This window comes from Triticum aestivum, chromosome 7B (assembly GCF_018294505.1).
Source record: "Triticum aestivum cultivar Chinese Spring chromosome 7B, IWGSC CS RefSeq v2.1, whole genome shotgun sequence".
NCBI classification, from domain to species: Eukaryota; Viridiplantae; Streptophyta; class Magnoliopsida; order Poales; family Poaceae; genus Triticum; species Triticum aestivum.
In genome coordinates this window covers 696,731,778-696,744,710 of record NC_057813.1, presented here as the reverse complement: position 1 = coordinate 696,744,710, position 12,933 = coordinate 696,731,778, and the positions used below count along the sequence as shown (strand labels likewise).

At 49.2% G+C, this 12,933-nt stretch overlaps 1 protein-coding gene across 1 annotated transcript; it reads left to right on the top strand.

Annotated features, from left to right (window-relative positions):
• Positions 1–2,937: 2,937 nt before the first annotated feature.
• LOC123161625 (glycerol-3-phosphate acyltransferase 1-like) lies at positions 2,938–8,625 on the top strand. The gene is made up of 2 exons (XM_044579437.1): positions 2,938–3,841; positions 7,635–8,625. The coding sequence occupies exons 1-2, from the start codon at positions 3,107–3,109 to the stop codon at positions 8,493–8,495; spliced, it is 1,596 nt and encodes a 531-aa protein (XP_044435372.1). The 5' UTR covers positions 2,938–3,106; the 3' UTR covers positions 8,496–8,625.
• Positions 8,626–12,933: the final 4,308 nt, after the last annotated feature.

The following is a 12,933-nucleotide window of genomic DNA, read 5'->3' as shown; positions in this document are numbered from 1 at the left end:
TACTCGCAAACCAAATTGATTATGTCGAATTATTACATTGCATCAGCCCTTGTTGATTCAAATTGTTATCTGTCCATGATGATTGTTCACCTTTGTAAAGAAATCCTAAGCATGAACAGATCCGAACAACTCTATACCCAAACGACGGTTCATGAAAGGAGGTGTACCTACATTGGAGTTCAAAAAACCCACCATGCCTTCCGTACTCGTCCAACTTGATTGATATTAAAACTATGGATGTTGTCTTGAGGAGAAGATGTCAGGGGCTCTGAACACTAGCAACAATCCAAGGAGGCTTTCATGGCAGAGGGTGTGCGAGCCAATGAAGTTGTAACGATCTTGGTTATCAGAGGTAGTGGACCCACTAAGATATGGAAGCCGTGATAAAGGGGGTAGAGGTAGGTGATGAAGGACAAGAGGAGAGCTTGGGAAGGCCGTGTGAGCTGTCATGCCTCCATTTTGCCTCATGTTTTCTTGAATATTTTGCATATAGGAGAAACCTTGGTTTTTGCACATACGTTTTTACAGCTACATGGACGATATTTTTGCAACCGATTCATGCACGACACAAAATATCAGCCACGCATCCCAGTTAGGACTCGACGCTCGAGCGAGCTTTTCGGCTCGGCACGAAACTCGCTCCAGCTCGGCCCAACTAGAAAATAGGCCAAGCCGAGCTAGCAAATTTTGGCCCGTTTGACGATTGAGCCAAGCCTGTTCCCGCTCGGTGCAGCTCGGTGGCTTGTTTCGCAGCCCAATTAAGTTTCTTTAGATAATTGTCAGCCCATTGTCTAGACATAGAAGCTACATGAGCAGCCCAAGCCCGCTACAAAGCACCCCGATTCGCATGTGCCACCCCTAGCGAGCGAATGCAGTCGACGCCGCTGTCCAGCCAGTGGCCACTACTGAATTCATGCTTCAGCCAACTCATCTAAAAGTCTGAATTGATGGAGGAAGGTGGGAAATATATTTTAACACTCCCCCTCATGTCTAGGATGTTTTAGTCATTAGATGTGGGATCGAAGTAGGCCGCAGAATCGTTTTATTTAATGCTGCGTTGGCAGGGTTTTGAATCCAAGACCTATTGGCTCGGACACCATATTGAATTCATGTACCAGTCAACTCATCCAAAAGTCTGAACTGATGGAGGGAGGCGGGCAATACATTTCAACACTCCCCCTCACGTCTAGGCTATTTTAGTCCATAGACATGGGATCGATATAGGCCGCACGCGGAATCATTTTATTTAATACTGCGTTGGCAGAGTCTTGAACTCAATACCTCTTGTCTCGGATACCATATTGAATTCATGCACCAGCCAACTCATCCAAAAGTCCAAACTGATGGAGGGAGGTGGGCAATATATTTCAACAGCCACCACCTGACGCTGTCCTCCTCGCCGTCGACACCGACAGGGTGCGTGCCTGTTCGCAGCTGCACTGGACGCCGCCCGTTCGTCGCTCCCGCTTCCTCGTCAAGCATGCCACTGTCCCCGGCAAAAGCAGGTGTGACCTCCAGTCCATGTCCTCCTCTCCTGACAATAACCCCGGCAGCCGGCCATGCGGAGAAGACTTTGCACACACACAAGCGGCCACACTTCGCCATCTTCGGCCGGCAGCGTGCATACTCAACATACACACCGGCACAAGCGGTCCCATGCACACTCAACATACACACCGGCACTCACTCACACGAGCCGCTCGCTCGGGCTGGACCGAGCAAGAGGCAAGACGAATCGAGCCACTAGAATAAGGCTGGTTCGACCAACCGAGCCGAGCTGAACCAGCTCACTGACGGGCGAGCCAAAGCCTAGCTCGGATCAAACTCGGCTCGGCTTGCCTCATGTCCAGCCCTAATCCCATTTGTTCAGTGAGTTACAGCCATCGATCAAGAGTTTGTAGGTAGTGGTGCGGCTCCTTGGCGGCGAGACGGTGTGGTGGCGCAGGTTGGCCGGCAGCGGGCCGGCCCCCGGCGTGGCTTCGTCGTCGTCTGTGTGGTGCGGAGGAGGAGGATCTCGGACGGGGGGCGGCGACGCCGACGGCGTGCCTGCTGCAGCGCGATGGCGGGAGCTTTACGGGCATGGAGATCCCGGCCAGGCCTGTGGGCCCATGGCCCTGGTATGCTCCTGCTATTGTGTCCGGTCGGCTACCGTCGTTGACGGTGAAGGTTGTGCCCTCCCGCGTGCCGACGGTGCTGCGGCCCCTAGTCCCGGCTCCTATTCCCCGTTGTCTAGGCCTCACTTCGTGGTGTCGTGGTGAGACGGCGTGGAGGCTTCATGACCATGGTGGCGCAAGATGGTGGTCGGTTTGGTGGCAGGCTCTGGAGCATCCGAGGTGAAGGTTGGGATCGGGGGAAACCCCTGTCGGCCTGTCCGACACCAATGCGGCGACGCCGGTGGGTGCCGCCGGACCTTCCAGGAGGGCGTCGGGGGCGACCCTTCCTCTCGCCTCGTCACGTACCGGGGGAAACCTTTGGCAGCAGCATCGTCATCGTCGATGTCCTTATTGGAGGTGTTGATTGGTACCGGTGCTCCGGAGCCTTGGAGTGTGGTGGAAGATCTTCGGCGGGTGCAGTGGTCGTGAAGCTTCTTCGTTTCCGTCGATCCCCCGTTGTCAGCATTGTGTTCTCTTGTTGTTTCTCTTTCGTTTCTTTTGGGGGTGATTGTACTGCGTCCGCCCCAACACCTATCTTTGGATGTATCGGTTGGTTGATTTGTAGTACAAAACGGGGGAAACCCTTTTTCGGCAGAGGTTGTAGTGTTATTTGGATTCTCCCATCTACTAGCCCCGTCGTTTCACACTTTCAGGACCATTCCCTGGCTTCTCCCACCCACCCCCTTTAATTTCTTTTGTGTAGTCCCTTTCCTCGCACGCTCCCCACCCCATATATATCCATCCATTCCCGATGATTTTCTCTACAAAACGCACCCGCCTCCCGCAGTGCGACTGAGACCCTTCTTCATTGTCTCTGTTTCTATGCCACAAACACTTCACCATTTGTGGTAGAAAACTGAGCTTCTGGCAGGAGCATAGGTTGGCGGGTACCTATTGAAGCTTGCACAAGTACCGTCTTGGGACACACGTCCGAGGAAGCACCGAAGTAGGAGATGGTCTTCCACGCCGTTCTACCCAAGATAGCCACTAATTGGGTCATCAACTTGTACCGCGCCGCCAGGAAGCTCGGCAGCAATGGCGTCCGGAACTACCGTAACTCCTGCGCCACCAAGCCATCCACCGCTGCCGCCTCCAGGTGCACTATCCCATCCGCCGGCGATAGGACGGTAGTGTGCGACTTCGACGGCGGGCTCCTGAGGTCCACCGCCCTCTTCCCTTACTTCATGCTCATGGCCTGCGAGGGTGGTGGCCTGATCCGGGCGCTGCTCCTGCTCTGCTGCTTCCCCCTCGTATGGATCCTGGGAGAGCACACGGACGCCGGCGTCCAGGTCATGGCGTTCGTCACCTTCGTCGGGCTCAGGCCACGGGACACCGACCTCGTCGCCCGGGCCGTTTTGCCCAAGTTCTACATGGAGAGGCTCAACGCGCACGTGTACGACCAACTGTGGCTGCCGGCTGGAAGGAAGGTGGCCGTGACGAGCGCGCCGAGGGTCATGGCGGAGTGGTTCCTGAAGGAGTACATGTCCGCGGACGTGGTGGTGGGACGTGAACTTCAGATGTTTAAAATTAGGAACGGATGCTACTTCACCGGGCTACTGTGCAGGCCAGGGCCGGGCATGAGGCAGAAGGCCCTGAAGGAGGTGCTCGGAGCTGACGGTGCCATGGCCGACGTTGCCGTCGTCGGGACCTCCAACCCACTGAACCACCTCTTCATCCCCTACTGCAAGGTCCGTACGTACGTGTGTGCTTTCTATAGTTTTTCTTTTAAAAACTAGCGTGCTTTCTATAGATTTCCGTTCCTCTATTAGCACTCGCTGCAGATGGGAATATAAGTCGGACACAAGTTTTTAGCCTGTCTACTTGACTAGCAAAATATATACGAAGTTTCTTACCATATTTTTTTTTGTGGCACATTTCATGTGTTTCATTTGTCAAATTAATCAACTTAAAGATCTAATTTAAAACACATGCCTAACTTGCACACTTGCATTGTGAAATCATCGTTTAAGGGGAAACATTTGGTGTAAAGCCGAAAGATACTTGGCTGTATTACATCACTATCATGCTCGGGCTACAGTTGGAAAATGACATAATTAAGTTCTCAACAGTCTGCATTATAATTTGTTTTCAACAAAGGATGGATTTTATTAACTTAAAATAAAGCATCAACAGGATACAAAAGCAATGGCCACATATTCGTTATCTGGATAGTTAGGATGCACACACACACACACGCACGCACGCACGCAACTAATAAAATCAAACAATACCGGATACCTGGTGGAATAAAAAGGAAAAAGAACTCCCAAGTGATCAAACATTATCAATAATCTATAGGAGCAACCATATCCGGACCAACATGTCTTGACATCACCAATAGAACAAGAAGGATTCTACAAAGGAAACACCTTCAGGAAGGAACCAACGCACAAGCCGCGTTGTCGCCGGATCAAACTATCAAATGCCAGATCATGAGTCTTCACCCTGAAGAAACAAGGCCGAGCAAATCCGAACAACGCATCCAACAAGATATCGACACAAGAAACATCGTCATTGCCGAATGTAACCAATAAGAGTCAGACCTCGGGTTTTCACAATATAGCTCGAGACTGGTCTTTGAGAAGCACCATCTAATTGAAGTCATCATGTGACGCTCACACCACTTTTCGTGATCCGAACAGATACACACATAGCATATCCATGCCCCCTGCCTCAAGACACCGTCCATAGATCTCAGTCCGGCGCAACACCACAAACTGTTGGATCCGATGTGCGCAACTTGATCGCAGCGCAATGGTCGATGCAACGCCACCAGATCTGGGCCATGAGGCCTGCACACCCGACGCAGCCCACCACCAACAATTGTCGTCTTGTATCCGGCCAAGGTGGAGCAGATCCACCGTCCTGCACCGGCAAAGCCCTCTTGCACAACTGCCCGACACCTGCCTCCTGGAGGCACTGCACGCGACACTCCTGTTGATTCGGAGCACCTCCGCCAGCATTCGGTGCCCTGACGCACGTTGCCAGGCCACCTTGTGCTGCTGCCCTACGGACCGAGGGACCACCGTAAGAGAGAGAGCCACACCGCAGTCAGCCGCACAAGCTTAACCCGGCCACATCCTCTGATGATGGCGTGGCCGGAGGGTGAGGGTTGGGGTGGCTGCGCTAGGTTAAGAAGACCACCCCCGAGATGCCTTGGGTAGGATGGTGGATGTTATTATAATTGGAGGGAATTGAGTGTGGTTATTGTACCACGTGACCATGTGTAGCCACAGGTCAGAACTACTCCACTATGAAACATCATAGTATATCCCTCCGTTCCAAAATAGATGAACCAACTTTGTACTAAAATTAGTACAAAGTTGAGTCACCCATTTTGGAACGGAGGTAGTACATAATGAAGCTTACTAATGATAATGCCAGGCATATTGAAGGTGCATGCTCGTTTGGTGTTAAGCATATTCGCAACCCACAACTATTTATTTAAGGGAATAGGGACGGGGAAGTTTGGAACCTACCAGTAGACGCACCAGGGATCGGGACCGCGCATAGGCTCATCACTGTTCGTACTTAAGGTAACATTTATTGAATACACTTGCTTTTGCAAAGAAATAATGCTATGTATGCATCCAGTCCCACTCATGTGTATAGTACATGTTAGAACAGAATCTCATGTTACATAAACGAAACTGTTGTGCACACAAAAGAATACTCACGACATGCAGCCCACGCTCATATCAAACGGTGGAGCAGTCCTGGCTGCTCGGGTGCATGGGATGGCGTGATCTTCAGTGTCGTCTCTGCAAATCGTCTGTGCAGCATTGTGTGTTTAGCGTGTATAGGATGACTCCTACATAAAATAAATAAAGGACGGCGCAGATCCCCAAATGATATTTTAGTTGGAATTTTCTTTTTGCGGGGGTAAAAGTGTTTTATTCTATAGATGCAGAGTTATAGTCAGCTGGCAAAAGCTCACCGATACATGATGGGGAAATTCTGTAGCCAACAAGCCGTGCTACACCCTACTCTCCCATGGTCGCCAGGCGATCTGCTACACCCTATTCTTAATCTCCGTGACTAAATGACCATAAGTTGATCGATCAAGAATATCTGAGGCGAATGAAGAAAGTGTCGTCGAAGAGTCAGATTGGATTACCACGGGAAGGTCTGATCGCTCCAAAGCTAGCGCTAGACCCTCCCTAATTGCATGTAGTTCCACTTCAAGGGCATTGTTGCAGAAAAAGAGGTGTCGATAAGCAGCAATGATCAAGCTTCCATCCAGATTCCTGAGGACCAGCCCTGAACCCGTGGTCCCGTCTGAGGAGAACGAACCGTTAACCGAAAGGGCAACCCATCCCGCAGCAGGAGCAGGCCATGGTCTGGCCAACGCTGTTTCCTTGTTCTTGGATTTGCTTCCTTCATATAATTAGATTGCGATACACTTCGAGACGACCTCTTTTATTCGAGCAGCCTTCCTTAGCAAAACTATGGGTGACATTATTATCCGAATGTCGCACAAAACTAACCATGAACTCCTAAAAAGATTCTAACAGTTCCTTCACCTCTTACACAACCATACCATTTGCCAAGAGATGTTTTTGTTGAATTGAAACCTTGCGCACCACACCTTGAGGCTTGAGAGTCGGACTCCAGGATGACTTTGTGAACATCAAACTCTTAAAGGGGGGACAAGACTTGAGAGCCAACATGTATTTCCAGCGACACAACCCACAACTAAATTTAACAAATCCAAGCTCTATTAAAACAATTTATTAGCAAAACATCATGTGTGGAAAGATTGATAATAAAGGGTGTACAAAGGTAGATCATATGTATATGTGTTAGAATTGTGTCAAATAATTTTTAAAAGTTAAGTTACAGCTAGACTTGATTTCGCATGGTACAGTGTGTAGATAGGGCATGGATGGATCGAAATGCTAGATCGTACTGATTAGAAAAAACACGAGAGTAGATATTATAGTTAGACTTTAAAGCACAGACAACTGCGATCATAATTGATGGATCCACTGGTTTCTCTTTGTTGGACAGTTTTATTATAGCTCGGTGTGCACGAACTTATTTTTTACTCAAAACTTGTAACTTATTATATTTATTTGCGAAATGCATGTATATGTGTTTACTTACGAGTATGCGTGCATATATATATTTTGCAATATTTTGGAACTTATATATGATTTTTTATTAAGTTGCTACATGAAGCTCGCTACACGATGGTCATATGATCCAAGGATTAGAAAATTCCAGTTGGTTAAAGTTACGTCTTATAAACTGACGTCTATATATGAAACATCTTTTTTTTTTGCGGAATCGATATGAAACATCACTTATATGTGAAATTGAGAAAATATAAGTTGCGAAGGATTATGGTTTTTATTAGTTAAGGCTCATAGTTTGCAGACAACATTAGGGATCATTTAAATGTCTTTTTTGCTTTTCAAGTCAGTACTAGTGTGTCGTTATAATTGGCTTATGGATCTAATTTTGAAATAATTATTGAAGGAACTTCATGTCGTGAGCACGGAGTACGCCAAGACTGCCCAGCTGCCACGCCAGAGGTACCCGAGGCCTCTCATCTTCCATGACGGCCGCCTCGCCTTCATCCCTACCTCATCGGCCATGCTTGCATTCTTCCTATTTCTGCCACTCGGGCTCGTCCTCTCCGTCATCCGCATCTCCATCGGCATCATCTTGCCCTACAAGATCAGCTTTGCAGCTAGCGCGTTCTTTGGAGTCCGTTTCCGCACCTCTGGGTGTCGCTCCGCAGGGGATGGCGCCAAGCCCAGGGGAGTCTTGTTTGTGTGCACACACCGGACGTTACTCGACCCAGTCATGCTCACCGTGGCACTACAGAAGCCCGTGTCGACTGTAACATATGGTCTAAGCCGTCTCTCGGAGATCTTGGCACCCATAAGAACAGTGCGGCTGACCCGTGACCGCAACCGCGATGCCCAAACCATATCTCAACTACTAGAGCAAGGGGACCTCGCGGTCTGCCCCGAGGGCACGACCTGTCGCGAGCCTTACCTGTTGCGCTTCAGCCCGCTTTTCGCTGAGTTGGCCGACGACATGGTGCCCGTGGCGATGGATGCGCAAGTGACTTTATTGTATGGCACAACAACGAGCGGACGCAAGTGGCTCGACCCCATAGCGTTCTTGGCCAACCCAGCCCCCTCATACCGGGTGGAGTTCCTGGGCCCTGTACCACGGGATCAGACGCGCGCCGGGGGAAGGACCGGTGTTGAGGTGGCAAACTGGGTCCAACATCGGCTCGGTGAGGCGCTCGGTTTTGAATGCACCGGGCTTCGCCGCCGCGACAAGTACATGATGCTCGCTGGCAACAACGGCGTGGTCTCCAATTAGCAGCCAAGTATGTTTTCTGCAAATGCATGCGTCCTGTAATTAAATTTCGCCAAAGTTAACGCACTGTGCATGGACCTAATGGGTCTTTTGATTTTTCTTTTCAGTTTGCTCCTGTGCAAAGGAAACTTGTTTGCTGTCAAAGTCAATAAGCACATGTTTGGGTTGGATCCCTTTTTCAAATGGATGTTTGGAAAGAATTATAGGACTTTGACCAGCACATGCAATTTCGCCGGAAACTTCATTCTATTTTCTTTGTGATGAAGGAACGTCTTTGTATTTTGCCCTCACATAAGGAGAATCTGTGCATAGAGTCATGCGGTGGGTATGCAATCTGTGTAACTCTTTTTTAACAAGGGGAAGGGATTAATGTGTCCCAAGGTTGGCCTAATTATAACATAAGTTTTACAACTCTTGCACAAAAGACCTGAAAGAACAACAGAAATGCAAACATGCCCTCCTAATTTACATTATAGTCTGCAAAAGAAAAATCAAGCAAGACAAAGGACCCTGGATCAATCGACGACCTCCCCAGAGATGCATTTCCACCATCTCCGGCCAAAAACGTGCCATCAGGCAAGGAGCAATGGGCCTCCCAACTGGAGGTTGAATACGAGGGCGTCGGAAATAACTAGCAAATCCACCAGAGGACAGCAAACCACCCTAGCCACCCTTGTCTCTCACTGGACACGTATCCTTGTTCGATCCATAGCTCCAGCTGCAGAGTTCAAGATATCAAAAGAAGATGACAAAGGAGCATCCAAGCAAGCAGCAATCCCTAGGGCATGCTCGATCTTGGAGCCATTGTCGGATCCACTCCTTGCCATAGCAGTCCACCACGAACGACGTCTAGAAGATGCAGATGGCGACCACCGAGTGCAACTCGCAAGCATTGGTGCCAAGCTACCGAAGAACAAGGAGACAAGAGATTGGGAGTAGCATAGGACAAACCAATGTGCCACCATGGTAAGATGCCGCTCCAGCCGACCATAACACACTAGTAGAAAACAGGGCTATCGTTCGGGCCTGGCCAGCCCATTAGTCCCAGTTCTTCATGAACCGGGACCCATGGGGGGTATTAGACCCAGTTCATGAGCCCAGGGGGCCGGCCGGGGCCTCGTGGGCATTGGTCCCGGTTCGTCTGGACCCATTTGTCCCGGTTCTAGGCACGAACCGGGACCAATGGACCTTGCTCCTGGCCCACAGCCATTGGTACCGGTTCATGCCTTGAACCGGTGTAGGAGGGTGGGATTTAGTCCCGGTTCGTGCCACGAACCGGGACAAATAAATTGCCTATATATACCCATCGCCGCGACAGAGCACTCCACAGTGCTCTGTTTTTTCAAGCCTGCGAGGGGAGGGCATTTGGGTGCTCTAGTTCACCTCCTATGCACATGAGGTATTCGATGAAATGCTCGAGCCACACTAGTTAAGCTTTCTCCTCTCGAAGCTCGACCTCGGAGCTCCATTTTTCCCAAGATTTGTCTAGGTTTAGCGGTTCGTCACGCCCCGTCCATGTTTTCACCGCCGTTGATCGCCCACACCGATCTCGTCACCGGCACCACCGTGGTGAGCCTCTTGTTCTTATCTTCTTTCTGATACTTGTCTGATTTTCTTACTTTAGATAGATATTTGTCTGATTTTCTTACTTTTGACACACATAATTATATATAATGCACGCAGATGAACCGACAATGGAAGTATGGTGACAGACACACCTCCGAGTATATTAAGGGCGTGCATAATTTTCTCGAAGTGGCTGAGGCAAACAAGCAGAATGGTTTTATGTGTTGTCCATGCACTAAATGTGGGAATACGAAGTCTTACTCTAACCGGAAAATCCATCACACCCACCTGTTTTACAAGGGTTTCATGCCACACTATAATGTTTGGACGAGGCACGAAGAAATAAGGGTTATGATGGAAGACGACGAAGAAGAAGAGGACGATGACAACTATGTGCCCCATGATTACGGTGATGCTGCAACGGGGGGAGCTGCTGAAGATCTAGAGGAACCAGATGATGTGCCCGATGATGCTGCAACGGGGAAAGCTGCTGAAGATCAAGAGGAACTAGACAATGTGCCCGATGATGATGATCTCCGCTGGGTCATTGTCGATGCAAGGACGCAATGCGAAAGTCAAAAGGAGAAGCTGAAGTTCGATTGCATGTTAGAGGATCACAAAAAAGGGTTGTACACCAATTGCGAAGATGGCAACACAAAGCTGGGTACCGTACTGGAATTGCTGTAGTGGAAGGCAGAGAATGCTGTGCCTCACAAAGGATTTGAGAAGCTACTGAAAATATTGAAGAAGAAACTTCCAAAGGATAATGAATTGCCCGACAGTACATACGCAACAAAGAAGGTCGTATGCCCTCTAGGATTGGAGGTGCAGAAGATACATGCATGCCCTAATGACTGCATCCTCTACCATGGTGCGTACGAGGATTTGAACGCATGCCCGGTATGCGGTGCATTGCGGTATAAGACCAGACGAGATGACCCTGGTGATGTTGACAGCGAGCCCCGCAGGAAGAGAGTTCCTGCGAAGGTGATGTGGTATGCTCCTATAATACCATGATTGAAACGACTGTTCAGAAACAAAGAGCATACCAAGTTGATGCGATGGCACAGTGAGGACTGTAAGAAAGACGGGAAGTTGAGAGCACCCGCTGACGGGTTGTAGTGGAGAAAAATCGAGAGAGAGTACTGGGCTGAGTTTGCACGTGAACCAAGGAACGTATGGTTTGGTTTAAGCGTGGATGACATTAATCCTTTCGGGGAGCAGAGCAGCAATCACAACACCTAGCCCGTGACTCTATGTATGTATAACCTTCCTCCTTGGATGTGCATGAAGCGGAAGTTCATTATGAGGCCATTTCTCATCCAAGGCCCTAAGCAACCCGGCAACAACATTGATGTGTACCTAAGGCCATTAGTTGAAGAAATTTTATAGCTGGATGTGGAACCCGCCAACAACATTGATGTGGAACGGAAATGGTGTACGTGCGTGGGATGAGAACAAACAGGAGGAATTTAACCTGCACGCGTTGCTGTTTGTAACCATCAACGATTGGCCCGCTCTCAGTAACCTTTCAGGACAGACAAACAAGGGATACCGCGCATGCATGCACTGTTTAGCTGACACCGAAAGTATATACCTGGGAAGCTGCAGGAAGAATGTGTCCCTGGGCCATCATCGATTTCTTCCGACCAACCATCAATGTCGAAAGAAAGGCAAGCATTTCAAAGGCGAGGCAGATCACCGGAAGAAGCCCGCCATGCGTACCGGTGACCACGTACTTGCTATGGTCAATGATTTACACGTAATCTTTGGAAAGCGTCCTGGCGGACTAGCTGTTCTGAGTGACGCTGAGGGACACGCACCCATGTGGAAGAAGAAATCTATATTTTGGGACCTACCCTACTGGAAAGACCTAGAGGTCCGCTCTTTGATCGACGTGATGCATGTGATGAAGAACCTTTGCGTGAACCTGCTAGGCTTCTTGGGCGTGTATGGGAAGACAAAAGATACAGCTGAGGCACGGGAGGACCTGCAACATTTGCACGAAAAAGACGGCATGCCTCCAAAGCAGTATGAAGGTCCTGCCAGCTACGCTCTTACCAAAGAAGAGAAGGAAATATTCTTTGAATGCCTGCTTAGTATGAAGGTCCCGACTGGCTTCTCGTCGAATATAAAGGGAATAATAAATATGGCAGAGAAAAAGTTTTAGAACCTAAAGTCTCATGACTGCCACATGATTATGACGCAACTGCTTCCGGTTGCATTGAGGGGGCTTCTACCGGAAAACGTCCGATTAGCGATTGTGAAGCTATGTGCATTCCTCAATGCAATCTCTCAGAAGGTGATCGATCCAGAAATCATACCAAGGCTAAGGAGTGATGTGGTGCAATGTCTTGTCAATTTCGAGCTGGTGTTCCCACCATCCTTCTTTAATATCATGACGCACGTCCTACTTCATCTAGTTGACGAGATTGTCATTCTGGGTCCGTATTTCTACACAATATGTACCCCTTTGAGAGGTTCATGGGAGTCCTAAAGAAATATGTCCGTAACCGCGCTAGGACAGAAGGAAGCATCTCCATGGGCCATCAAACATAGGATGTCATTAGGTTTTGTGTTGACTTCATTCCTGGCCTTCAGAAGATAGGTCTCCCTAAATCGCGGTATGAGGGAAGACTGACCGGAAAAGACACGCTTGGAGGGTGTCGGTGTCAAAACCGGCGGATCTCGGGTAGGGGGTCCCGAACTGTGCGTCTAAGGCTAATGGTAACAGGAGGTAGGGGACACGATGTTTTACCCAGGTTCGGGCCCTTTCAATGGAGGTAATACCCTACTTCCTGCTTGATTGATCTTGATGATATGAGTATTACAAGAGTAGATCTACCACGAGATCATAGAGGCTAAACCCTAGAAG